We start from the raw sequence: 25029 nt of genomic DNA, 5'->3' as shown, positions 1-25029 counted from the left end.
ATAGGGGATGGATGGATGGATGGATGGATGGATGGATGGATGGATGGATGGATGGATGGATGGATGGATGGATGGATGGATGGATGGATGATGGATGGATGGATGGATGGATGGTCCCAGCATGGGTTGGGTTATTAAATTCTAAAATTACATCATAGTTCATACAAGGGGGATTATCAATATAGAACCAAAATAGAAGGCAACTGAGTTCTCAGTTACAAACTTATGGCTTTTTTTGGAGGATTTATTGCCTGTGTAGAAGGAGAAACTAGATTAAAACAACTGTTTTGAACTATGGCACACTGGCTGGATTTAGAAAATGTTTTGGCTTTATTTACTTTTCATTAAGGCAGTGATTTAGCTGGAGAACTGCCCAGGGATCATCCTCAGTAAGGCATGTGCTTCCTTACAAAGCAAAATGGCTTCATGGTGAATTAATACAAGTCATCTGTAGTTAGACCGAGGGACAAGAAATGGAAAGCCTGCATTCCAGTTTCTTCCAGTTCTGTGACTATTTTCAGGGCTCAGTACCATCCAAATATCACATGAAGAACAGAGTTACCCAGAACAATTATCCAGTTAAGTGTGAAACACAGTGTGAGATGCACAGTTATTATCTTGTGAACAAGTTTTGTAAAATCATTTGAAAGCAGAAGATGGATCATGAAAATCTGTCTATGGAAGAGATCTCAATGTCATTTACTGATACAATAACAATAATAAGAACAGAGGACTGTTTAAATCGGCGAAAATTCTCTGGTGAAATGTGAGGGATCTCATGACAGTTAACTTGGGCTTTAAACAATTTGACTGAGCAATGGACTTGATTGCAATGTCAATGCTACATTTAGGCCTCATTTAGACATGTGTCAATGTTAAGTTGTTACATAACCTTGATATAGACACACATAACACATAAATTAGGTTTAAGCTTTATTGAGTGACATCCAGTTCCTTAACCCACTGGGTGTAATATTGCATTGGACCACACTTTGTGGCTAAAATAGATTAAAATCCTTTAGGAATGCATTCTACAAGGTGGGAAAATAGTGGGAATATTAGGGGTAATTTTGACCTTTTTTTTTATAAGCGCATATGTGGGGTAAGGCACAAAAGTTGAACAAGACGAACTGCCTTGCAGTCTCTCCTCTAATTTATCCCAAAGGTGTTTGGTAGGGGTTGACGTCAGAATTCTGATCAATTCTTTTGCAGCAAACTTAACTCATCCATGTATTTCAGTCATGTTGGAACAGGAAGGAACCATCCCCCAAACTGTTCCAGCAGTGTTGGAGGCATGAAATTGTCCCTTGTACAATTTTTTGGTATAATGAAGCATTAAGAGTTACTTACCATAGAACTAACAGGCTGATATCAACTCCTGAAAAACACTCCCACCACAATCCCCTAAGCATCTAACTTTCCACTTGAACCACTTTAGTCAGTCAAATGCCGTTCTCCAGGGAATTACCAAGCCCAGATTCATCCATTGGGTTTCAAGACAGGGAAGCTCTAGCCGTCTCTCAAGACAACAACTCCACTTTTAGACCAAAAATATACAAATTTCAACCCAGATGTTGGTGGACCATTTAGAAATGGTTTAACCCAGGGGTCCTGAAGAGCTTCTGCGCTGGTGTGCTGTAGGTTTTAGATATTCCCCTTTTTAACAAACCTGAATCAGATGATTGGTTAGATACCAGGATAACTTCGTGACATGCTGTGGAGTTTATTTAGCATATAATTAAGTTGTGTTTAAGAAGGGACACATCTAAAACATGCAGAACACTGGTTCTTGAAGACTGGAGGTGGACATTCCAGGTTTAAACCAGAACAATAAAGTGTACTGGACTCACAACACTAATGTTCTCTACAGGAAAGGTCAGAACAGACTATCTGCTAAGAAGACTGATCCTTTGGAGTGCCTGGGTGCTCCTGAAGACCTTTTCTTACTCTGTGATTGGGTAAGCCATCTTCTATGGTGTAGTATGTCAGAGGAGCCGCTTATCTGCAGCTGATGGGAAACGGTTAGATAAGTTCATTAGGATGGCTACCTCTGTCCCAGGATGCCCTCTGGATACAGTGCAGGTGATGAGAGACACAAAGAAAAAATAATATCACTGTTGGACTATATATTGCAACAGATAATTTTCCAAGTCTAGTATTACTGCTGACCTAATTTCTGTGCTGTTCATAACAGACTTTGCTAAAGTATTTTCAGAGGGCCAAAAGTCTTCCTTCCATTGGGCTCAAATGAACAAAAAAACTACCTATAATTTAAGGAAAATAGCATTTTAAAATGTATTGGGTCCACTAGGTTCTTAGTTAGTAATTTATGGCAAAAAATACATTTAAACTGTCTAAATGGTCCATATGCATCTAAGCTAATTGTTTATGCAGTTGGTATAAAAGTGAACCATTGTATGATGTCTAAATTTGGTTTTGGTCATTTACTAGAAGTCTAAATGTAGCGATTGACAAGTATAAAAAATTGGAATGTGCTGTAGTCAGACTTGCTACTTCTCACTTTAAGCTACACATCAGCATGTTTTGTTTTCATTGATTACTATATAAATATGCAAGATTAATTGTTGTTGTTGTAAAATGAAAAAAGTAACTTTTTCTATTATGAAATAAATTCCATTCCCAACCTGTCTCAGAGATATTATATCTGCAATCTGTTGTCACTGTGTTACAAGCAACTCGGTCCAAGAGGTGCCCCTGTAGGACAGTGCAGTCGTTCTGGCAGGAAAATTCTATTTTGACAACAAACTAAAATGCATGCTTGGTGATAATGACAATGTGCCTTGTTGTCCGTGCACAGCCTGTAAAGCTTGAATTTACGACACTTTAAAATAAAATGTCTGTTGCTTCCATCAGCCAGTACAATACAAATATTTAAATTTAAAACAGCCTCATATTTACCACTATTTGTTCTCTATACAATTAGACACAATGCTTTCTTTGGACATGAATATTATTACTGTAATATGCTGTGTTGAGTTACGGCCAATTCTTCAAGGCATTTTTGCAGGATTTATAGAAGACATTTTTGGGCCGTATGATTTTTTTATGAGGTATGAGCTTAAACCACTATTAAGAGGACTTGCTTGGTCTAAATCACCGTTACGTACAGGGTTAACGTTGACTCATTCCTAAATGCGGTCTATGCATAGCCTGAATACAGAAATTAGGAGCATTACTTTGTATTTTGCCCATGTTTCATTTTGATTGCCTTGTCAAAGCAAGTATGGTCCTTTGGGGGTAGAGTTTATTTTGCCTTATTTATACTACACCTATTGATTAGGTGTAGTATAATACGGGGGAATTGATATGACTATGCATGGACATTAAAATCACATGACTTTTTCAAATATCACTGCTCAATATGAAAACTGACGAATAGGATTTTTAATGGCCTACCCCCTGTCCATGCAACCAGTGTTTAAATACCAAATATCTCATGTTGAATCAATCACTGGCATTTGCCAGAAAAATTTGATTGAGACTTGATGAATGAGGAACCTGCATGATCAATAAAATCATGCAAGTAAGCAAGATTAATACTGTAGATGTTTGTTATTTCCAAATATTTCAATTTTTTCTTGTCTAGGCCAAAATTTGGGGAGTAGTTAAAGAAAAAAAGCAAACAAAAATGACCAGTCAGATGGATGAACCATCTAGTCATAGACCCTGACTCATTTGAAGAGTCAAAGAAAACATTTGTTTTTCTTTTGAAATAGGGTATTTTCTTTGTCACATCCTACAAGCCCCAAATTTTGACCATTAGCTGCACTTTCTGAGAATTAATACAGAAGTGCTATAGATGTTTTTCCTGACTGCCATAGATAGGCCATAGGCCACATACAAGTGTGTGTGTGTGTGTGTGTGTGGGTGGTGGGGGCGGAAATACAGGGACAATGACTGGAAAACCAAAAACAGGGTATAAATGGTTTTAGAGACATCAGTGAAAAGCAAAACTATGGGAGCTTTTAGATTACAGTTAAATGTGTTGTTTAGCTTCACTACAGGCCTGTTGTAAATATGAATCTGAGAATAGTATTTAATATTTAATATTAATATTTTTATATTTTATCAAATAATATTTCGGTCTGTTAAGGGTTGTCCTGTGAATACCAGCCCAGTAAGGCGATGGTATTAGGACAGAATAGAAAGGTGTGAGACAAGCTCTGGCATTATTGAACAGCATAAACTCTGCACATATATGGAATAAATTCACACAATTTCTTAAAATACGAGAATTTATTAACAAAAATAAGTCAACTCAAAGTCAAACATATTTCAATCAACAAACTCTTTACTTTACTAAAACAATCCAACTAAACTACCAAGCAGAATTAAAGAATAATGAAGACTAATGGGCTATATACAATATAATACAGTATACAATCAAGATGGCGCCGACGATGGCAGCCTCGGAGTTTCGCTCTCTCTTGGTTTTTGTATTTTGTGTGTTTTTATGTTTTTCGAGCCACAGTCCTGTGGTCTCATTCAGTAGAGAGGAACTTCTCAACATCAGAGAGTCCTCTCTTGGGTTTTTTTCACCATCTTTCATTGATCCGAGGTTCACTGAGCTCCTGGCAAGCGGAGCTTTGGCTCTATATGGGATTCTGCACCGAAAACGGCGGAGGGGAAAGCGCGCTGGTAAAGCTCCGCAAAAGAGGACTTCGCACACCACTGCCTTCAATCCACATGGCAAATGTCCGCTCTCTCAACAACAAGATGGAAGAGCTGCTTCTCCTCACCGGTAAAAACACGGACCTCCGCGGATCAGCGGTTCATTGCTTCACCGAGACATGGCTGAGTGAAAACATCCCGGACTGCTGTTGCCGGACTTCCAGCTGATCAGAGCGGATCGCAGCGCGGAGCTATCGGGGAAGAAGCGAGGAGGCGGAATCTGCTTTTATATAAAGGAAGGTTGGTGCAGAGACGTAAAAGTGGTGGGAAAAACATGTAGTTCTGATCTGGAGTCATTTTCCATAATCTGTAAACCGTTTTATTCAACGAGAGAGTTTTCCTCGTTTATAATAATCGGCTCATATTTTCCACCTCATGGCTGAACTTCTGCTGCTGAAAAACATCTTGCTGAGCTGATTACAGACCTGGAGAAAAAATACACGGACTCTTTCATCATAATACTGGGAGATTTTAACAGAACAAACCTCTCCAATGAACTCCCCAAATACAGACAGCATATTAAATGTCCCACCAGAGATAAAAACACACTGGACCATTGTTACACAGCTTTAAAGGACTCATATCATGCTGGTACCAGGGCTGCTCTGGGTTTTTCGGATCATTATCTAATCCACCTCATCCCAACCTACAGGCAGAGACTAAGAGCTTCCAAACCCAAGGTTCACACTGTTAAGAAGTGGACTGAGGAATCAAAGCAGATGCTACAGGCCTGCTTTGAATGCACAGACTAGACTGTTTTTGAAACCTCAGCCACTGACTTAAACCAACTAACTGATGTGGTGACATCATACATCAGTTTTTGTGAGGACATGTGTGTGCAGACCAAGACCTTCTGCACCTTTGGGAATAACAAGCCATGGTTTACTCCACACCTCAGGAATCTGCGCAGGGAAAAGGAAGAAGCTCACAACAGTGGAGATTGGGCACGGTACAAGCAGGCCAGGAACAGACTAACAAAAGAGATCAAAGCAGTCAAGAGAAGCTACAGTGAGAAACTACAGTGAGAAGCTGAAGAACAGCCTTTCTACTGGTGACACTTCAGCTGTATGTACTGGTCTGAGAAACCTGACTGCCTACAAGAGCCCCTCCACCCATCCTGAACAGAATCCTCACCTGGCGAACCGTCTGAATGGCTTCTACTGCAGACATGACAAGAAGCCATTCACACCTCAAATCATCCCCTCTACATCCCATTCAGGAACAAATTCCTCCCATAAAGCAACCAACCCCCCACCATCAGATCCTCTGCCTGCACTAAAGATCTCCGAGGAAGATGTAAACAGCTCTTTCAGCGCATGAAAACAAAGAAAGCTGGAGGACCTGATAACGTCTCCCCATCATGTCTGAAAGCCTGCGCATATCAACTTGCTCCAATCTTCACAAGGATCTTCAACAAGTCACTGGAGAAATGTGAGGTCCCCTCCTGTCTCAAACGATCCACCATCATCCCGGTTCCCAAGAAACCCACCATCGTAGGATTAAATGACTACAGGCCTGTAGCCCTGACGTCTGTGATCATGAAATCCTTTGAGCGGCTGGTGTTGAAGCACCTGAAAGACATCACAGGCCCCCTGCTGGACCCCCTGCAGTTTGCTTACCGAGCAAACAGGTCGGCAGATGATGCTGTTAACTTAGGTCTACACTTCATCCTGCAACACCTTGACCACCCAGGGACGTACGCCAGGATCCTGTTTGTAGACTTCAGCTCGGCCTTCAACACCATCATACCAGACATCCTCCACCAGAAGCTCACACAGCTCAACGTCCCAGCCTCCACTTGTCAGTGGATCAACAGCTTCCTGACAGACCGACAGCAGCAGGTGAGACTGGGGAGCATCTTCTCCCGATCCAGATCAATAAGTACTGGTGCCCCCCAGGGGTGTGTTCTATCCCCTCTCCTCTTCTCTCTGTACACAAATGACTGCACCTCATCGGACTCGTCCGTGAAACTCCTTAAGTATGCAGACTGATCCAGGACGGTGATGAGTCTGCATACAGACAGCAGGTGGATCGGCTGGAACACTGGTGCGATCAGAACTACCTTGAACTGAACCCATTCAAGTCTGTGGAAATGGTGGTGGACCTTCGGAGAATACCACCCCTATACACCCCCCTCACCATCCTCAACAACACTGTATCGGCCGTGGACCACTTCAGGTTCTTAGGAACCACCATCTCTGAGGACCTGAGATGGTCTTCACACATAGACACTGTTCGAAAGAAGGCCCAGCAGAGACTTTATTTCCTCAGGCAACTCAAGAAGTTCAACCTTCCACAGGAGCTGTTGGTCATCTTCTACACTGCCATCATTCAGTCTGGCCTGTCTTCATCCATCTCAGTGTGGTTTGGATCATCCACCAAACAGGACAGGTCCAGACTGCAACGAATAATCAGGACTGCCACAAAAAAACCAGCCGCCACAAAGACAGTTTCTTCCCCCAGGCTGTTTCTCTGATGAACATTTAATAGAGTACAGAACAACAGCATACAGATGTTGCAAATGCACCTTTTTATTAGATATGTGTATATTGTACATTGTAAATTGTAAATTTGTATATTCTGTAATGCAAAAACAGAACAAAAGAGCAAAGTGTACCGGAGTCAAATTCCTTGTTTGTATGCACGAACTTGGCAATAAAGCTGATTCTGATTCTGATAAACAAGTTGATTAAAGATGATTGGAAATTATGACCAAAAGAGTGATGCAACATTACCATGCAATGTTAATGTTTGAGAACCAAGGATTATCTTGTAGAATCTGGAAGTGAAGTTAAGTTAGTCTTGGAACTAACTTAGGAAATAATCAGCAAACGTTTAGAAAACCATTCACAATGCAAGATCAGATAAAATATTATTTTAATAAAATAATGTTTTAAATAATGATCTGATGAATAAAACCAACCTCCTGGATGACTAATTCTCAACGGTGTCTCATTAGCTGCCTTTATTTATTGAAATAATATTTGAAGAAATATTATTAAGGGAGTATTTTGGAAAAGAGCCAAATCTTTCTGGAGAAATGGGGCTTAATGGTGTTTACTTAGTTATCAAATCTAGTAAATGATGTTCAGGGACTATTATTCACTAGCTTGAAAACCAACAACCTTTCTTTTGAATAGTCTTTAGTAGCAAGCACATGTTCTCTACCGGTTAGCCGTTAAGCTAACAAAGAAGCTTAGCACCAGAATCAACACATACCTTTAAAATACCAGGATTAATAAAAGGGTTAAAATGCATAAGCGCGGACGGCGCGTTATGAGCAAAGTTCTGGTTAAAACCACCCTTTAAATAAAGCTTATCTTAACTTTAAAACATACAAAGAACACAGAACCAGCGTGTGCCGTAGCTAGCCTACTAGCACTAAAGATAGCCAGGTTCCACAAAACAAAACTTCATAACATGAAAACGTTTAGATCCTTTCATCCTAAACCTATCTGTTAATCTGCCCAAACCTAACCTCTGACCATGGTGAGTAAACGTTGCCGCTCCTCTTTAAATCTGTCTGCTCGTATGGTTAAAAAGCCTGGCAGAGAGACGCTGGAGTCGGGGATATGATCCTGCAGCCATGTCTCAGTAAAACACATGATACTGCATGCCCGGTACTCTAGCTGGGTTCTTTGTAGGGCTTGGAGTTCATCCAACTTGTTTCCCAACGATCTCACATTGCCCATCATAATCGACGGAAGAGATGGTTTGAACTTCCTCCTTCTCTCTCTTCTCTTAGCTCCTGCTCTGCATCCACGGCGTCTCCTTTTCAACTCATCAGGGATTTGGGGTTGTAGCTGAAGTATTATTTGAGCTTTTGAGATATTAATCAGCTGCTCCCGGTTGTAAAAAACAACCCCGTTGCCATGGCAATGCATCATAACAAATGTCCAAAAATAGAAAGTATTAAGAAAAATCCTCCAAGCTGCACAGCATCGTCCCAAAACAAATCAACTGTATCCACCACAAGAGGAATAGTTCCTAAAAAAGAATAAATCAGAATCAAAAGTAACAGAGCTACTCCAACCTGCTGCCACCTTGAGCGGCGCAATTCTAGAAATGAGGACATTTTGTAGGGTTAGAGTTGCGAGGCACTCTTGTGAGGCACTGTACCTCTTTAAATGAAAGAAAATAATTTTTTTTATTTATTAAGGGCACAAACCAGATACATATCTTTCTGAAAATGTCTCTTTTTCTGTCTTTGCAGATTTTGCAGGTGAATCTAGTGATGTCCATCCTGCTGTATGTGATGGTCCTTGTGTACCTATATGGTATCCAAGCATCCAGCATGAACAGCAGCCACCATGGGCAGCAGTCGCCAAGTCCTGACCCATTAAACTCCCTCATAATCCAGCTGCTTCAGGCTGACCTGACGAGAGAGAGGATCCAGGGGAACCACAGCCAGCAGGGGAGAAGCAGGGACAGGGAGGATGCCCTCCTCCCACTCCTGGGTCCAATCTTACCATTCACGGAGCAGGAGGATGCAGAGCAGTGGGAGGCAGGGGGTCGCAGTGGTTGGAGCAGTGAAGTGGCTGTTGAGCAGCAAGTGATGCTGGTGAACTCGGACCTCCTGAGAAAGCACAAGAGATACATTTCACCTCGGGTGGTGCTGAGTGACAGGCCACCACTGCAGCCACCTCCTCTGTACCTCCCGGATGACTTTATAAGTGGCGGGCTGGAAGAAGGAGCAACAGGAAACAATACACGGATGAAGCGTCAAGCCGAACACCGGAGTTACCGTGGAGAGTATTCTGTCTGTGACAGCGAGAGCAAATGGGTGATGGACAAAACCAATGCTGTGGACCTAAAGGGAGAAAAAGTAACTGTTATGGCCAAAATTAAAACCATTGACAAGAAAGAGATCAAACAGTTCTTTTATGAGACGAAGTGTCGGGACCACATGTCCCAAAGAAATAGGTGCAGAGGAATCGACGACAAGAACTGGAACTCAGAGTGCAAGACAGTGCAGACATTCGTTCGAGCACTCACACAAGATAAAAGCCAAGTTGGATGGAGGTGGATACGCATAAACACTTCCTGTGTCTGTGCGTTGTCAAGGAAACGTCACAGGACGTAACCAAAACCAAGTGAGCTCCACTAGGAACTACCTGTGTGGAGTTCCACCTCCTTTCTGGGATTTTATTTCCACAGCAACCCGCACCACAGGATTAGGTGTCGTGGGAGCGAAAAGCAACATTCTGCTGCAAATCATAAATCTGAAGCAATCTTGGGTCCATTTAAATGCTATTTCAAACCAATGTGCTGCAAGCTGTAACGAAAGATCTCATTTGAGAGTGTAGGAGAGCGAGGGGAGGTCTTGGCAAAGTAAACCTGTATATATAAATTATTTAAATTATATGAAATGCATGTAGTGAATACATGGTTATCTATCTTTATATGATGTATGAATATATTTGTGTTATTTATTGAAAGAAGTTTTCCTTAAAATGAGAAGAAGAAAAAAGCAACTCAACTTAAATCTGAATTGATGACTATAATGGAAAGCAAAGGTGCTTCACAGTGAGACTTTATAAGTGCCTTCACTGAAGTGTGAGTAACAGGACATGGCAACAACAGTTGCCGTAAATGTGTTGGCAGCGAGTCATTAATAAAGTGACCCATCAGCAGGGACTTATCCTACCCCATCGACCGACACGGAGTCCACACTCTAAGCTGCAACGATGCAGGTGACTCAATCAGAGTTTACCCGACACCCAAAAGGCAGATATGTAACAAAAAACATATTTTCAGTGTCTTCACAATGATGTCGACCAACAGGGATTCAAGTGAATGCACCCACTATATCAACTCTTAGTCAAGTTTTGCTTCTTGTGGTTTCATTTGTTTCTTCCTTTGAATAAAAAGCCCATTTATTCGAAAGTTGGAAAGTTTGTATTAAAAAAAATATTCATTTCAAATTGTTACAGTGCCAAAGATTAGATAACAAATTTTAGAGAATAATAAAATGATTTAGCATTCACACCTTATCTTCCACATCTGTTTTGATTTTACGGTTTTGGTGGATGAGCCTGTTTTTAATGGCCATTGGTTATTTTGTCCACATGGAACTTTGTACATAAGCAATTTTGGCCATTTGGTGCAACATTTTTCAGGTTCGGGCATTGGGGGCAGTTAGCATCCAATCATATGGCCAAAATATTTCTTATATTTAGGGAGTGAATCCCCAGCACTTGAAATAATATCTTCGACATTACAACATTTCATCCAAACAGTCGATTAAAATATTGAGCAAACGTATGTTGCAATGACAGCTGTAAATCCATTTGTTGTGTCATTTCATATGAAAATGTGCCTTCTGCCACACATTTTATATTGAGCATGACTTGATTCATATCTTCATGACCCCATTTAACAGCTCATAGCTTCAAGCGACAGTTCAGATTTTTTGGAGTGAGGGTTTTGTACTACCTGAATAAAATTTAGTTTCCTGGACATAAACAAAAAAAATCCCATGTTTGCCTAAAACAGCGTGAACATGTTGATAAAAAGCAAAAACTTTAAAGGTGTGCAAATAATTCATTTAATTTCCCTTTGTGATTAATAAAGTATTTTTGAATTGAATATGAATTTGAATCGACTTGAATTGAACTGAATAAAGACAAGGGCATGTTTATGGAGGAAGTGAGGAAATCCTCCAAGCAGTGGAGGGCTAACAGCTAGTCAGAAGGGAGAACTGGCTGATCTTAGCCTTTTAAAACAACTGTAACAGAAAATGTCTGTGGGGTATCATATCTGTGGGACACAATGCTGTATTAGCTGGAAAGACAAGTCTCAACTTTCACCCTTTTACTATGTAGAGCTATGCTGCCTGAAGCTCCAGTATTGGCTGCTTGTGAGTTTGCCGGGATCGTTTCAAACAACCAAGAAAAGCACAGGGATGTACCATTTTGGATGTTATTGAACAAATGACAACCTTTTGCAAAATATAAACAATGATTGATGCAGCCGGCAGCCTCGGCCAATGTAACTTTCTATAGAAACGCAGTTGTTGTTTGGTTGAGAAAAACTGTGAAAAATAAAACAACAATCTCTTGCTAAAATAGTGTTGCATCCTGTGGAAATTAACGTTTTCAGTTTGTTTTATTTAGTTAAAATTAGCTAAAACAATTTTCTACAAACTTACTACAAAATTAGCTTACTACAAATGCAGAAACTATTACTGATAACCTTACAGAAACTCACTTTAAAGCATCTAAAATGACCTCTTAAAAGCGTCCGGTGTCAGAGTTTGTTTCCAAGCAGGGAACAAATTCAGACATGGTTGGTATCGTAATTATTGGTTGATGGGTAAAACTTGGGTTCAGAAATTTAAAAAATATGTTTTGGAAGAACACACAAGTAAGAGCTTGATGTGTTGCCTAGTGAGACAATTAGAGCAACAATGCAACCTTGACATCTGATTGTAACAAGTCCGGGCTTGTTTTTCTAGGGCAGATGAAAGAAACAATATGCAGCATTGCTCTAGCAACATACCGATACAAAAACAACAATTGTTTTGGACTCATTTAAAAGTATTACAGTGACTATTCTCGTACTCGTACTTGTCGTCTTCCGCTTTATCCGGGACCGGGTCGCGGGGGCAGGAGACTCAGCAGAGACGCCCAGACGTCCCTCTCCCCAGACACCTCCTCCAGTTCCTCCAGGGGGAGCCCAAGGCGTTCCCAGGCCAGCCGAGAGACATAGTCCCTCCAGCGTGTCCTGGGCCGTCCCCTGGGCCTCCTCCCGGTGGGACGTGCCTGGAACACCTCCCAAGGAAGGCGTCCAGGAGGCATCCGGTATGGATGCCCGAGCCACCTCAACTGGCTCCTCTCGATGTGGAGGAGCAGCGGCTCTACTCCGAGCCCCTCCCGGATGGCCGAGCTCCTCACCCTATCTCTAAGGGAGTTCCCGGCCACCCTACGGAGGAAGCTCATTTCAGCCGCTTGTATCCGGGATCTCGTTCTTTCGGTCATGACCCAAAGTTCATGGCCATAAGTGAGGGTAGGAACGTAGACCGACCAGTAAATTGAGAGCTTTGCTTTTCGGCTCAGCTCTCTCTTCACCACAATGGACCGGCACAGCGCCCCCATTACTGTGGCAGCCGCACCGATCCGTCTGTCGATCTCCCGCTCCATTCTTCCCTCACTCGTGAACAAGACCCCGAGATACTTAAACTCCTCCACTTGAGGCAGAAACTCCCCTCCAACCTGAAGAGGACAAGCCACCCTTTTCCGGTCGAGTACCATGGCCTCGGACTTGGAGGAGCTGATCCTCATCCCAGCCGCTTCACACTCAGCTGCGAACCGCCACAGCGCATGCTGTAGGTCTTGGCTAGAGGGGGCCAGCAGGACCACGTCATCTGCAAAAAGAAGAGACAAAATCCACTGGTCCCCAAACCCGACCCCCTCCGGCCCTTGGCTGCGTCTAGAAATCCTGTCCATAAAAGTTATGAACAGGACCGGTGACAAAGGGCAGCCCTGCCGGAGTCCAACATGCACTGGGAACAGGTCCGACTTAGTGCCGGCAATGCGGACCAAACTCCTGCTCCACTCGTACAGGGACCGGATGGCCCCTAATAAAGGGCCCCCGATTCCATACTCATGGAGCACCCCCCACAGGGCATCACGAGGGACACAGTCGAATGCCTTCTCCAGGTCCACAAAACACATGTGAACCGGTTGGGCAAACTCCCATGAACCCTCGAGCATCCTGTAGAGGGTATAGAGCTGGTCCAGTGTTCCACGGCCGGGACGAAAACCACACTGTTCCTCCTGAAGCCGAGGTTCGACTATCGGTCGGACTCTCCTCTCCAATACCCTGGCGTAGGCCTTACCAGGGAGGCTGAGGAGTGTGATCCCCCTGTAGTTGGAACACACCCTCCGGTTCCCCTTCTTATAAAGGGGGACCACCACCCCAGTCTGCCAGTCCAGAGGCACTGTCCCCGACCGCCACGCAATGTTGAAGCGATGTGTCAACCATGACAGCCCTACAACATCCAGAGACTTGAGGTACTCAGGGCGGATCTCATCCACCCCCGAAGCCTTGCCACCGCGGAGCTTTTTAACCACCTCGGTGACTTCAGCCTGGGTGATGAAAGAGTCCAACCCCGAGTCCCCAGCCTCTGTTTCCACCACGGAATGCGTGATGGCAGGATTGAGGAGATCCTCGAAGTACTCCTTCCACCGCCCGATAATGTCCTCAGTCGAGGTCAGCAGTCTCCCGCCCCCACTATAAACAGTGTTGGCGAAGCACTGCTTCCCCCTCCCGAGGCGACGGACGGTTTGCCAGAATCGCTTCGAGGCCAACCGGTAGTCCTTCTCCATGGCCTCACCGAACTCCTCCCAGGCCCGTGTTTTTGCCTCTGCCACAGCCCAGGCCGCAGCACGCTTGGCCTCACGGTACCCGTCAGACGCCTCAGGAGTCCCACAAGCCAACCACAGCCAATAGGACTCCTTCTTCAGCTTAACAGCATCCCTTACTGCCGGTGTCCACCACCGGGTTCTGGGATTGCCGCCGCAACAGGCACCGCAGACCTTACGGCCACAGCTACGGGCAGCAGCATCGACAATAGATGCGGAGAACATGGTCCACTCGGACTCTATGTCTCCAACATCCCCTGGGATCTGGTCGAAGCTCTCCTGGAGGTGGGAATTGAATACATCCCTGGCCGAGGGCTCCGCCAGACGTTCCCAGCAGACCCTCACTATGCGCTTGGGCCTGCCAAGTCTGACTGGCTTTCTCCTCCTCCAGCGGATCCAACTCACCATCAGGTGATGATCAGTGGGCAGCTCAGCCCCTCTCTTCACCCGAGTGTCCAAAACATGCGGCCGAAGATCTGATAATACGACAACAAAGTCGATCATCGACCTCCTGCCTAGGGTGTCCTGGTGCCATGTGCACTGATGGACACCCTTATGTTTGAACATGGTGTTTGTTATGGACAATCCGTGACTAGCACAGAAGTCCAATAACAAAACACCACTCGGATTCAGATCGGGGAGGCCATTCCTCCCGATCACGCCTCTCCAGGTGTCACTGTCGTTCCCCACGTGGGCGTTGAAGTTCCCCAGCAGAATAATGGAGTCCCCGGGAGGGGCACTATCCAGCACCCCCGACAGGGACGCCAAGAAGGCCGGGTACTCTGCACTACCACTCGGCCCATAGGCTGAAATGATAGTCAGAGTCCAACCCCTCTCAAGGAGATGGGTTCCAGAGCCCACGCTGTGCGTGGAGGCAAGCCCGACTATTTCTAGTCGATATCTCTCGACCTCCCGCACAAGCTCAGGCTCCTTCCCCCCCAGCGAGGTGACATTCCACGTCCCTAGAGCCAGCCTAAGCATCCGGGGATCGGGCCGCTGAGGTCTCCACCTTCGTCCGCCACCCAATCCTCTTTGCGCCGGTCCCTCACGGTTCCCCCTGCAGGTGGTGGGCCCACTGGGGGATGGCCTCGTGTCTCTCGTTCGGGCTTGGCCCGGCCGGGTCCCGCGAGTAGCAACCCGGCCACCAGGCGCTCTCCGACGAGTCCCGACCCCAGGCCTGGCTCCAGGGTGGGACCCCAGCTCCTCCGTACCGGGCGACGTCACGTGCCTCGATATTTTTTTCTTCATGAGGGATTCATGAACCATTCTTTGTCTGACCCATCACCTAGAGCCTGTTTGCCATGGGAGACCCTACCAGGGGCATTTAGGCCCCAGACAACATAGCCTCTAGGATCATTTGAGCACTCAAACCCCTCCACCACGTTAAGGTGGTGGTTCAAGGAGGGGACTATTCTCCACTTTTAATAGTTTGCATAAGGACATCACCAAATTGATCAATAACACCTGAGTGTGCGTACCTCTTCATATTGCTTGGCAACAAGTACGCACGATCACAAGATCTGAACTTCATCATTGATGTTTGCTTGGTAAATATAGGTACCGTTACAGCACCTTTTGCTGAGAATAATATTTTATTTGTTTTTTTTTTAGTTCTGACTTTCTTATTCTGAAGTAGTAGTTTGGAATCTAACAGAAAATTAAGGGACTGATCCCCATTTCTGCTTCAAAGCAAATGTCCCAAACTCAATGGTGTTTAGACTTTTGCCTAGTTTTAATAGTCTTTTCTTGTAAAATTGTTGTTTTTTTAAGAGAAATAGTAATGTAAAAAAAGAAAATCAGAAAACAATAATTTCCAAACCAGTAGTTATTCCAAAACAGATGTAAAACATAATGCATCATCTTAAGAACAGCCGCTGAGGGAGCTTTATCAGATTTTATTGATAAAGCGACTTATTCTTTTCTGAAGCTGTTTTCTTAAGTCATTTTCCTCATTTGAGTGGAGTCCAGGTGTCTTTCCTGAGGTGTTTAGGTTTGTTATGATTATTTTATTAGCTTTTACAAATTGGTCTCTTTTTAGCATTCACTGGAACTTGACTAGCAGACAATTCACCCTCGTGCTATTGTTTAATTGCCCTTGTTCAAATTTCATGCCATTGTTTAAATTTCAACCACATGATATTTGTATGAATCTGAAGAACCAGTGTTGCTGTTTTACTATCAAAACAAGAATTCCTGAGACCATTTTCAATGTATGCATGTGTTGAGCAATTAACCTTAATGGCCAAACCCCGACCTGAGGGACCGCGGCACTGAGAGTGAAGTTCTCCCGTTTAGATCAAATAGCACTAATGAAGTGTTTAAAATAGAGTTGAGCTTTGTCATTAAGAGATTTTTTGTGGAAGGAGAAAAATGTTTCAGTTTTCCAACAAACATTCAAACTTGACCAACTCAATCTACCTTAAATAAATTATGAATCAAATAAATCAAATCAGACTAAATAAAATAATGAATGTGAGTACAATTTTACAGCAGACTATGAATAGTGAAGGACACTGTTTTGCCACAGCAGAATGTGTCATCCACAGGATTATTGGTTCTCTATAACTGTAAAAGTCTGCGACTTGATATAAACTGTTTGCACAAGTTCTTACTTATGTTTTATTGGATTTTGCAGTATAAGGGAGTGAGTGTAAGGGTTTTGGCTGGGCCTTTCCTATTATTACACTGAAGTGTGTGAACCACAAACTCGTGTTTCCTGCAGACAGTTTTGAACTAAACACAAGCACCAGATTAGTCTCTCTACAACACTGGTGATCTCTATTTACCAAAAGAAAAATGTGCTTGGAGCTTTGAATGGAAATTTGACTGTCTTCTTTTTGTTTCACGGGGTCCCTCAGCTTGCAAAATATGATGAAGTGTGCTACTCTCCACAAGTCCAATGCTGAAAATCATAACCTTGTTTGTATCACAAGGTTAGAGTACAAGATGAGTAAAGGTAAAGGATTTAGAGGTTAGTCTGGTCTATGATCATCATGTCTCTCTGTCCCAGCAACTAATACTGTCCACTGGGAGGAGTTCTCTTCCTCAACCCTACCTTGACTTACAGCATAAATGACAATAATTTCTGACTATTAATGATGCATTTGCACCATTCTATATAAGGATAGAATTACTATACAACACAGCACTTATGTGAACTGTAAAATTCAATTCAGTTTTATTTCTATAGTGACAATTCACAACACATGTTGTCTCGAGGCACTTCACTAAAGTCAGGTTCATACATTTCAATTAATCCTAACCATTGAACAGTTCAGTCAGATTCCGTTATTTATTCAAATTGGATAAAAAGTTTTTCTATCTAAGGAAACCCGGCAGATTGCATCCAGTCAGTGACTTGCAGCATTCACTCCTCCTGGATGAGCATGTAGAGACAGTGGACAGTCACTGGCGTTGACTTTGCAGCAATCCCTCATACTGAGCATGCATGTAGCGACAGTGGAGAGGAAAAACTCCCTTTTAACAGGAAGAAACCTCCAGCAGAACCAGAACCAGGCTCAGTGTGAGCGGCCATCTGCCACGACCGACTGGGGGTTAGAGAGAACAGAGCAGAGACACAAAGAGAACAAAGAAGCACTGATCTAGGAGTACTTTCTATGGGAAGGAAAAGTAAATGTTAATGGATGTAGCTCATTTAGTCGTTTCACCTAGAAAGAAAGAACAGATAAACTCTGAGCCAGTTTTCAAGGATAGAGTCTGAAAGAGAGAACATAGAGTTAGTTACAGTAGAAGCTCAGTCAGTAGCCATGTCTAGGAGAGAGAAAGGTTTAAACACTGAAAGACAGGGCTATGTGGATCATCGGTAGAAGGTGAGCATTAAGTTGTTGCCAGTAGAAGCTCGGACGATGCCCTTCTCCAGAAAGGTGTCACAGGTAGACACAGAGTCAGGCCAGGTGTAGCTTCTAGGAAGAGAAAAGAGAGAACAAAGTTAAAAGCTGAAATAACAGTAAATAATGCAAAATTGGAGAGTAGTGTGAGAATGTAGTGAAGAGGGTGAAAGTGGTCATTATGTCCTCCAGCAGCCTAAGCCTATAGCAGCATAACTACAGAGATAGTTTCAGCTCAGATTATTTAGTTAAACGGCGCTTATTTACAACAATGTCGTCTCAAGGAACCTCACAAAGGGTCCCACTGATGGTCATTGTTATACTAAAAACCACAAGGATTGGGATACCTCTCTCTGTCAGACTGATTATAACCATTGGAAAAGAGAAGGGGTCATACAGGTAGCAGAAATGGAGGATGTGTTTGCACCTCAACCATAACTGAGCCGGTTTAGGCTAAACCTGACTCCCCCTTACTCCATCCAACAGGATCAAAGAATCAAAATCAAGAATTAGGTGCTCAAGCTTTTCAGGATCAAATATGCTTGGATTAATGTTCCTTGCCAGGTTTCACAGACCATATGCTTTCTGGAGCCATCACCAAAGTCCCAGCATAATTCCGGCTGGATATTTCATCACTGTTCTTTTCAGAACATAGTTGGTAAATTTCCAATAGTCTTGAGGTTGGATCACCCAAAATTTTCAACCATCTAGTTGTTGATTTGTGGTGAAGTAGCTATTATAATTCTATCCACTTTGTCCTTTTTTTCTTTTTAACTATTTTCTGTCCAGCAGAGTGCCAAGAAGAAATCCATCAGATTTACTTTTACAAGTGGAGGATTATGGCTAACGCTTCAATGCTTCGCTTGATATTAATAAAAGAAACTTTATTATAAACTGCTTAGGGATTATTTCAATTGCAATGGACAAGGAGACGGAAACAGAAAGGAAGAAAAAGAAGCAGGAAAGAGAGAGAGATGGGGTGAAAAGGAAAAAGGGAGAGAAGGAAAAAAGAATAGAGGAGAGAAAGAAGGATGAAGAGAATACAAGATAACACCAGAAAAGACAGCTTTTACATCTGCAGAAACATATTTAAGTGCACGGTACTAATGAATGCAAGTAACTCTGTCACAATATAGAAAATCTGTGTATCTGTTAACACCTGAATCTAAACACCTGTGGGTGGATGTGTGAGCGTGTCTGTGTATATAAGTGCGAAGTGTATATAATAGCAAGTGTAAAGAGCCACAGACCTGGCCACCTGGACCCGAGACAGACATGGAGGAAATCAGAGCCACAGCCATACAAAGGCCCCCCCCCCCCCCAAGACCACAGGAACCCAGGGAGGACTGAAGACCACAGGAAAGAACCAGGGGAACCACCGAGCAGCCACAGTGCAGATGCCCCAGGGATCTGCAGCAAGGAGCCCATAGGCCCCGCTAGCAGCCAGGGTCTGAGGGACTGCTTCACTGTCATTGGTGGTGGAAGATTGCAAAATGTTAAATTATTCACAAAGGAGGACAACCTCCGCGTTCTTTATCTTCATTTTGAATCAACTGCTACATAGTTCACCTTTGGAAATAACTTGGTGCTCCATCACAGTGGTGAGACCTGAACTCCATTGAAAACTGATGGAGCGTGCCAAGCCCGTGGCAGGAAACAAACCTTTTAAATTACTTGTACCATTTTCTAGAAGAATGGTCAAACATCCAATCAGAATTATGCCACAAGAAGTGTATGTTTTGTCTGCCACTTGTTAAGAAACATTTCAGCAAAAATTGGTGGGCTTGTATGTAGAATTCAAGTCAAATATAGAGATTTAACATTAATATGACATTTAAGCCAATCAAGAGTGTTATGTTAAAAACATGCAGCAGACTCTTTGTGGAAGCGTTTGAGCTGGTAATAATGTGACAGCGTGGAGTAAATCGCTGGGATGGAGCAGCAGAGTGTGTTACTTCTAATGACCCAGGAATTTTACAGAAGGGTAAAGCTGTCTTGAGGAGACCCACATACTGGCAGAGCTGGGATTTGCGGCTGTAATCTCCACTCTAAGAGGATCTTAACACTTGTCAGGCTACAGAGGAGAATAAATCAGCAACACCTCCATTCGGTTGACTTCATGTCATACATACAAAGGTACATTAAATACCTGTGCAGTCCTTTATGGTTTTTTAAGTTATTTATATGGGGTGGTAGGTTCAACACCATCAATAGCTTTCAATTTTTCCCTCTTACAGTGGCAGCTTAAATGGACAAGAATGCCAACTAGGCCACAACATGTACACAACATGTAGGTCCTATTAGCATTAGCTGGGGTCATGGTTGGAGTAGCCAGAATGTTTATATATTTGCAAGAGTTGATAGAACCGATGAACACATTTTCCTTATAACTAGCTTTCTACCTTAATAAATATGTTATTCTTATTAGCCTGCTTGTTATGATCCCTGCTGATATAATAGATTAAAGCTCTAAGAAATGTCAGGGCTTTTTTACTTACTCCGATGGATGTGGTTGTGTAGCTGCTTGACCTGGGTATTAGGATCTTAACTTGCATCCCTGCTGCATGTTTGACAAACAAGAAAAGACAATGGATTAAACCAGGAAATAGGATTCTTCTAGCATTTGGCAACATGGCTTGGCAGACGTGGGTGTTGAGAGGACGAGCTGAACTTTAAGAGGTTATTCCTCTCATCCTTCATTGACATCTGTGTGGTTGCTTCTTTTTTTACATTGGTGGGGAGCTAAAGCAGCTAGGCAAATCAATGTTTATAGTCTTATAGCTTTGTGGCAATTGCAGATTCGGAAAAAAATATATAGGTTTTTGGGTTAGGTTTGGGTTTAAAAAAAAGGTCAGGCCTCCAGTCTGACTGGTTTTAGTGTTAGAATGATGTTTTTTTAATTATGTTATGATTAGGGTAGGGCATAAAAGGTTGATGGCAGGATTCCACAATGTCAGACAAGCCAGGTTTTGTGGTTAGGAGTATTCCCGGCCATTTACACTGAGTGCTGCAGAAGATTCTAAGCTTTAACTAAGTCGCTAAAATCTGTTTAGGGACTTTGAGATGATTCTGCAGCCTGTTGACAAGCTTCAAGTTGCAGCTCACAGGGGTTTGGAAAAGAGACAACCACAACAAGGATTTGACTTTATAAGATGTAGCAACAGTTAATAAATTTAACTCTTGTTCATCTAACTAGAGCTAAATAATTAGATTTAAATGGTGGGAAACTACTTCTAAGCGACTATTAAAAACATATTTCTGTTTCACTTATAATAATCTGTTTGTTCTGAAAATATCCAACATTTCAATGATAATTTGGAAGGAATTTATGGCCGATGGCTTGGAGATCAGATTAGATATAATGGATGATTTCCAAACACTACTTTTTTTCCCTTCTAGTCATAATTATTATGCAGTATTTAGTGCTTGTGTTACAGTTTCTAGTGCATGACTGTTTGGTCCTTTTTATCATTCAGTCAAAAATTTACCAACATGACTGATATGTTTTCTGAGGACTGTTGTGTAATCCTGCATGTGTACAGTGCTGTGAAAAAAGTATTTGTCTCCATACAGATTTTGCTTTTTTGTGACACAATTAATTGTCTGAAATCATCAAACAAATTTTAAAAGCAGTTTCAAATGAAGATTTTATATATTAAGTGGAAAAAATATTAAAACCATCTGGTCCTATGTTTAGTAGTTGGTCTCTAAAAATAATAGCTGGTTGTATCAACCTTTGTGGAAACAACTCCTATAAAGTTTTTGTGATAACTGGAACTGTATCTTCTACATTACTGTGGGTGAATTCTAACCCACTCTTCTTTGTAGGATTCTTTTAATACAGCCAAACTGGAGGGTTTCAGTTCATGCCACAGCATTTCAGATTGATTAAGTCTAGACTTTGAGTAGGTCACGCCAAAACCTTAATTTAGTTTTTTTTGTTGTGTGTTCATATTTTAGCCATTCAGAGGTGGTGTGGCTGGTGGCTGCTCCATAACATGGTACACTTGAGCTTAAGGTTCATGATCTGATGGATGGATATTCTCTTTTAGAATATACAATCACATAGCAGAATTCATGGTACTATCAATTACAAAGATTGTGGTACAAGCCCAATTAAAATGAAGCTGCGACATTGTGTAAAATGACTTCCATATCCTTTTCAACCTATATGCAATTGGATAAACTACAAAAACTAAATATTTAATGTTCATACTGATAAACTCCATTACTTTTTTGTAAATATTTACTTATTTAGAATTTGATGTTTGCAACACATTTCCAAAAAGCTGGAACAGAAACAAGAAAAGACTGGAAAGTTGAGGAAATGCTCAAGAAACCCCTTTTTGGAACATTCCACAGGTGAACAGCTTAATTGGAAACAGGTGAGTGTCATGATTGGATATAAAAAGAGCATCCCTGAAAGGCTCAGTCATTCACAGGCAAGGATAGGGTGAGGCTCGCTAGCTTTGTGCATCAGCAAATAGCCCAACAATTTAAGAACAACGTCTCTCAATGTACAATTGTGAGAATTTAAAGATTGCACTGAAGGAATTTTTTAATTGCAGCAGGTTGGAGTGGCTCTGTTACTTTTCATTCTGATTAATTCTTTTTAAGAACTCAAATTCCTCTTATTGTGGATAAAAATAGATTTGTTTTTGGACAGTTATCCTCTCCGGTATTAGATTTTTGCTGAAATTTTATTTTATTTTGGGACAACTGGGAGCAGCTGATTAATATCTCAAAAGCTCAAATAATACTTCAACTACAACCCCAAATCCCTCATGAGTTGAAAAGGAGACGCCGTGGATGCAGAGCAGGAGCAAAGAGAAGAGAGAGAAGGAGGAAGTTCAACCATCTCTTCCATCGATTATGATGGACAATGTGAGATCATTGGGAAACAAGTTGGATGAACTCCAAGCCCTACAAAGGACCCAGCCAGAGTACCGGGAATGCAGTATTATGTGTTTCACTGAGACATGGCTGCAGGATCATATCCTGACTCCAGCGTCTCTCTGCCATGTTTTCTGACCATACTTGCAGACAGTGATTTAAAGAGGAGCGCCAAACACAAAGGAGGTTGACTGGCAGTAATTGTGAACAACAGATGTTGTCATCCAGGACATGTTTCTATGAAGTGTCATCTCTGCACTCCAGATATTGAACTCTTAGCAGTAGGTTTTTGTCCATATTATTTACCTAGTTCATCAGTGTTATTTTGGCAACAGTTTATGTTCCACCTTTAGCTGTTGCCGACACTGCATGTGATGCTACCAGTTCAGTTGTTGATAACCTACAGACACAACACCTCAATGTGTTAGTGGCCACATCTGATGATTATAACCATGCTTCACTCTCTGCTACACTTCTAACGTTTCAACAGTTTGTCAGCTGCTCTGCCAGAGAAAACTAAATGTTGGATTTGTTTTACACAAATGTCAAGGACCCATACATCTCTAAAGCCACAGGAATAGGTCAAACACTATTTCCATCATGGGAAAAGAAGTGGACGTCAACCAGAAGTTGATCTGTCAGGAGGCACTGCATAAAAAACCGACATCATTCTGTAACGGACATTACCACGTGGACTCAGGAACATTTCAGAATACACATGTATGGAGCATCATATCATGCCATCCAAGCAATGCCTTTTTCAGGGATGTCCCTGCTTATTTCAAAGAGACAATGCCAAACCATATTCTGCAGGTGTTACAACAGCATGGCTTCATAGTAAGATTGTGGGTACTAGACTGGCCTGCCTGCAGTCCAGACCTGCTTCCCATTTCCCAGTTGGAGTAAGTTTCTGTTCTCAAAGGAAAGTGGTGTATTAAGCAAAAGTATAATATTTTCAATGAGAGAATTTTATTAGTTTTTTACTTATCTATTCAGCAGTTACTTTGATTTGAGATACTTTACTTGCTTTGTTCTCTCAAACAACTACAGAATGTTGTCAGATATGAGAGTTGTTTTTAAAATGATAGATGTCCACAGTTGTCTTAACCCTTCTACAGAATAGTTGTTAGCCTTAGCTAATCCAAACTTCTACTGAAGATGCCAAAAGAGTTACTAAGAAAACTGAAGAGGAAATCAAAGAAGGAAAATCTCTTTAATCGTTTACATTTATCATTGACTCTTGCAGCTGTTATTAGTAGAAACTCCACATGGAGGCATGACATTTATTGACAATAGAAAGAAAAAGGTCATGTTGGTGCAACAACACATACTTTAGGACATGAACACAATATGAAATGAGAGGTTTCTGTTTGCTAGAATGCTTAGCAGGTTAAATTTCCTGAGGTGTTGGGTCCTGACCTGTAGTTTGTACAGGTGACACTAAATGCAGCACTGACCACCCACTGGGACCCTACATATTCTCACAGGCAGTGACTGTGTTGTGCCAGTTCATCCTTAACAAGAAGTTAATTCATTCAAATATTTTGTACTAGGTTCCAGCTCCAGCTTGATCTAGTTCTCATTTTTTATATATATATTTGAGATGACATTTAGTCCAAGGTTCTTTAAACATATGAGGTCCACTCATAAGCATCCATGCACAAACAATAGATTACAATATCAACAATGGCATGAAAAAAATACTGCTTTGTAAACTTACCTCTGGACGGTTAGTTTTGTTTTTCATTGGTGTATTAGATAGGGCCATAGATATGTAAGCTCACAAACTCCCAATTATTTTCTTACATTATAACCAAACCTCATGGGGTATTATTGTGATAGTGTAAAATATAGAGCAGGATGGTAAAGTAGAAGAAAAATGCTAGCTACTTAGATTTTTTGTTGTTATATATACACAAATCCAAAAAAGTGGGGCATGTCTCAACACTTTGTAGACCCACCTTTCGGTCCAGTTAAAGCTGCAAGTCTTATTGGCTATGGACATCTAGACACTGAAATCACTGCCTTTTTTTACCTTTGAAGGGAGCTCAAGTTAAATTCTGTTCAGTTCAAAAATACTTTATTAAACCCAAAGGGAAATTATTTTATTATTATTGTAGCTCATTTTATGCAGGTTTCTTCAAAGAGCTGTTGAAGACGCAGATTGCTGTGGGCAGGAAGGATCTCTTGTAGCAGTCTGTCTTACAGCAGATCTAAAGAAGCCTCTGACT

General features: G+C 42.1%; 1 protein-coding gene across 2 annotated transcripts in view; it reads left to right on the top strand.

The window, feature by feature from the left end:
- Positions 1-10685, top strand: part of ntf3 (neurotrophin 3) — a 50226-nt gene extending 39541 nt beyond the window's left edge. For both annotated transcript variants that reach the window (XM_047389295.1, XM_047389296.1), the window contains one exon: positions 8906-10685. In XM_047389295.1, coding sequence (XP_047245251.1) covers positions 8906-9775 — 870 coding nt within the window. In that variant the 3' untranslated portion in view covers positions 9776-10685. The remainder of the gene's footprint in view (positions 1-8905) is intronic.
- Positions 10686-25029: the final 14344 nt, after the last annotated feature.

This window comes from Girardinichthys multiradiatus, chromosome 17 (genome assembly GCF_021462225.1).
Source record: "Girardinichthys multiradiatus isolate DD_20200921_A chromosome 17, DD_fGirMul_XY1, whole genome shotgun sequence".
NCBI lineage: Eukaryota > Metazoa > Chordata > Actinopteri > Cyprinodontiformes > Goodeidae > Girardinichthys > Girardinichthys multiradiatus.
The sequence above is the reverse complement of the archived record's forward strand: the minus strand, read 5'-3'. Positions and strand labels throughout refer to the sequence as shown.